Genomic DNA, 4,303 nt, shown 5'->3' on the forward strand with positions numbered 1-4,303 from the left:
GTATGTTAGACCCTATACTGACTAAGCTACTGAAATAAATACTTCCAGAGGTCATAGATCCTCTTCTTAATATCATTAATTCATCTTTGTCTCTAGGATACGTACCAAAAACCTTTAAGCTGGCTATGATTAAACCGCTTGTTAAAAAAACGCAACTTGATCCTACAGAATTAGTCAATTACAGGCCGATCTCGAATCTACCTTTTCTGTCAAAGATATTAGAAAAAGCAGTATCTTCACAACTGTATTCCTTTCTTGAAAGAAATGATATCTGCAAGGATTTTCAGTCAGGATTTAGACCGTACCATAGTACTGAGACTGCTCTCGTTAGAGTCACAAATGATTTGCTCTTATCATCCGATCGTGGTTGTGTCTCTCTATTAGTGTTACTCGATCTTAGTGCTGCATTTGATACTATCGACCACAACATTCTTTTAAATAGACTCGAAAATTATGTTGGCATTAGTGGAATTGCACTAGCATGGTTTAAATCATACTTATCTCACCGTTATCAGTTTGTTGCAATAAATGAAGAGATGTCTCATCGATCACAAGTTCAGTATGGCGTACCACAAGGCTCAGTACTAGGACCGCTGCTGTTCACTCTGTACATGCTACCATTAGGAGATATCATTAGGAAACATGGCATTAGCTTTCACTGTTATGCCGACAATACTCAACTCTATATTTCTTCAAAACCTAACGAAACTTACCAATTCACAAAATTAACGGAATACATAGCGGATATAAAAAATTGGATGACTCGTAATTTCCTACTTCTAAATTCTGAAAAAACAGAGTTTCTAATTATTGGACAAAAAACTTCCTCACGTAATAACCTAGAATACTGTCTAACACTTGATGGCTGCTCTGTTAAGTCTTCGTCGTCGGTTAGGAACCTGGGTGTGCTCTTTCACTGCATGAAAAGAGGTGTATCCGGACCAGTATACTCCTGTATACACTGCTGGAATTCGGAAGAATCCGGGAGTATGCTGGCCGGATAGCTCAAATTCCATGGGTCTGTATATATCCGTATACATCCGAAATGATACCAAATCGGATGTATGTTGTGGACGTATACTCCCGTGCTACAGCCATTTGTTGCCATGGCAAGTAATCCCTCAAAGGTTTTTTCAAGAGAACATTTTCACACCTTTGTGCACCTTTTGGCCTTCCCCCCTATTGGTCCTTTTCTTTTAAAACCACTCCCATTACCCAGACCACTATTGGAGGACAGGATACATTGAAAACCCAGGAAAGTGATTTGATTGGTTACTTTTAGAACATAACCCACCCTAGGCCTTTTCGCACAGTGATTTGATTGGTTATAGGCCAGCTATGCAGATATTGCTCAGTATACACTAAACCCCCCTTACCCCAATTTTAATACATTCAAATATAATTTTAAAAACACACACAAAGAACAATGAGAAAGTCTGACATTTTTATTAAGGTAAATAAAACATTACAAAGAGCATTATAAACAAGCATTAAAAAGGAATGGGGGAACAAAAATATTTGAGGGGATGAAAATTTAAAGGAACAAAAACAAATATAACATGAACATTATAAACATACATTAAAATGAATGGGGAAAAAGAAATGTTAACAAAGGTGTAAAGGAATAAAATACAAAACGTGGAGATCAGCAACATGCACATCAAAAAGGAACAAATATACAAAGTATACAATATAAAACAATTTAAAATCAATAAATAAATATAGAAATTAAAGTGTATATATGTAAATATTAATTTTTTCAAACTGCCATGATGCACTGGTGGTGTGACGTAGCGTGGGTCAGCCTCTAGTCTGGTTTGTAGTACCTGGCAGAGAGCAGATAACTCTGTGGTTCTGTTTGGTGGAGACCTCAGCATCCACACTGGCCTTCCATCAACAATAGCATCTTCATCAGACATCAGTTCTATTGTTGCAGTCTTCCACAGTTCCCTTTATGTGTTGGGTTTGTACAACACTGGACATGGTCTCCAGCAACTGCAAAACATGACAGTAATTTAACCACTAAAACACAGAGAGGAGGACAGTTACATTCTGAAGAAGAAAAAAACAACAACTGCTTAACCAGTTTCTTAACTTACCCGTCTCTTTCTTTGACGGTTCTTTGCAGTGTTCTTCATAGTGTTTCTTTTCTTGGCCTTTTCAGGCTGAGCCAAAGAATACTTCCTCCGCAAAGTCTCAAAATACGTCTTGCAACCTGTTAAATAAATCATAAATAAATGTAATGCCAATAAAACTAAGTAAAACAGAGGACATTAAAATGATTACAACATCTTTAAGATTACCTTTTGCACATTCAGGGTCAACGTCTGTAAAAGTTGTCCTTAATTCTTTGAAGAGATAAGTGGTCACAGCCAGGTTATGTGATGAATTTATTCTGGGGGAAAAGTTGCAGGCATCATTAATGAAATTCAGTTTTAGTATTTCAAATCCATATAGTGGTAGATTAAACTAACATTTACAGTATACAATACGCAGTCTTACCCGGTTTGTGGATCGTATTTGTGTGGGTTGTTCTCTGAATTATGGAGGCGCTTTACGGGTTCCTGTAAAGTTTGAAATTAAAAAGCGTTTAAATGGATTCACAATCTGCAAGAACCTCAAAAGTGAATTTTCAGTTTGAATAAGTTGGCCATCACAGTAAACATAAGAGACAAAACATATCAGTTCATAAGTCTTTAAGATGTCACTCAGCGCCTCTGATATCTTACCGGTTCGTGCCGCCTTCTGCCTATACAAGGCCACCAGTGCAGGTGTGTGTTGGTCAAGCACAGCATAGAACTGGTTCCGTATGTTGACGTTTGTGATGCGTTGGAACTCAGCACAAAGCTACAAAAACAAACAAAAATAATTATATAAAAAGACTAATACTCGATTTGCAACAGAAAACACATTTGTGATGCAACATGTTCCGTTAAAATACATTGTTGAGCAACATGGTCACATGCAAAGTGATAGTTCTTACACACAGTGAATAGTGGCATTTGCTGTTCCATTTGAATGTGATACATATTAAAAATTTGGCAGTGAAATATGTGTGAAGAGTGGCAGAAAAGAGAAGTGAGTCTGTTTTACCTGTGATTCAATCCGAAGAGCCGGCCATTTCCCCAAGAAGTCCTTCACCTGCACAGATAAAACAATCAATATGAAACCAGTCAAATTATGCAATCAACCTCTTTAATGACAAATTAATGATACAGAATTTCAAGTGAATGTAACTTACCGATAAAGTTGCTCTCTGGTGACAATGTAGGTCTGCACATGCACACAAAAACAGACAGCAAGAGATTTAATTTTTTAAGAGACGTTTGATTGATGCTAATGAATTAGGCTCCAAATAAAAGAAATGGTGAAAAATAGTTACAGACTAAATTAACATTTGAGTCACCTTGATTTTGGGGATGCTCACTGCACTCCTTCCACTTAAACCTATAATGAAAAGACGTTTGTAAAGGGTTTAATAAAAACTTGCATAGTTCATTCGGTAACTATTATGTCCATAACCTTAACTTTGTTTGAGTAAAAGTTAACGTAACTGCTAACGTTAGCCACTAGCTCATTTGGGTGCATCAGCATGTAGATAACATCACATTGAACTTGCCAGAGCAGGGCGCTTAACACAAACACACTCAAAAACAGAAGGACTATCGCTTGCTGAAAAGAGTTATTGACTAACGTTAACATTATTGCCCTGCCACGACATTAACAGTACACAGGATATTATCTGTAACTAGCAGGCGGACTGACGGCAATCGCGCCCGCGGCACCGCGCTTGCAACTTAAAAATAGCCTCGTCTAAGTCAAATATCACGTGTAATATGATATTCTTACAATATTACAACAAGCAAAGTAGTTTTGAAGTGTTTTGGTTTACTTACAAGTTGTTTCATTCTTGATACACGTCGCTCAAGAGGGTAGCCATCTTGGACAGATTTTTCAGGTAACGTCAGCTGCACGTCATGACGTCATATCACGTGATCGACAGTACACTTTAAAATAGTGAGTAAACCAGCGGTGTTCACTCAGAAACGCTGAGGCACACAAACATAAAAATACATAGGCTATTTGTTCATAGACATTAATAGTTTAAAGGTGGATTAAATCAGCAAGAGATTTTAACTGTAGTGACCTCGGTCTTCAATTCAGTGGAGTAGAAAAGCTCAGGTTCCTTCTACCTTTTTAATAAATATCAAGTCACCTTTATTTATACAGTGCTTTTTACAATACAGATTGTTTCAAAGTAGCTTTACAGAGATAACAGGAAAGTAATGCAAGACAGTTTGTT

The 4,303-nt window shown here is 37.1% G+C and overlaps 1 protein-coding gene across 1 annotated transcript; it reads right to left on the reverse strand.

Moving 5' to 3' along the window:
* Positions 1-1,477: 1,477 nt before the first annotated feature.
* On the reverse strand, positions 1,478-2,843 carry LOC308692083 (uncharacterized protein). Its single transcript, XM_081367808.1, has 5 exons — positions 2,730-2,843; positions 2,503-2,564; positions 2,304-2,395; positions 2,100-2,215; positions 1,478-1,995 (listed from the first exon to the last, which is right to left on the reverse strand). Exons 1-5 carry the CDS (start codon positions 2,793-2,795, stop codon positions 1,912-1,914), a joined length of 420 nt encoding a protein of 139 aa, XP_081223934.1. The 5' UTR covers positions 2,796-2,843; the 3' UTR covers positions 1,478-1,911.
* Between the last annotated feature and the right edge of the window lie 1,460 nt (positions 2,844-4,303).

This window comes from Scardinius erythrophthalmus (assembly GCF_964197995.2).
Source record: "Scardinius erythrophthalmus genome assembly, chromosome: 6".
Classification (NCBI taxonomy): Eukaryota; Metazoa; Chordata; class Actinopteri; order Cypriniformes; family Leuciscidae; genus Scardinius; species Scardinius erythrophthalmus.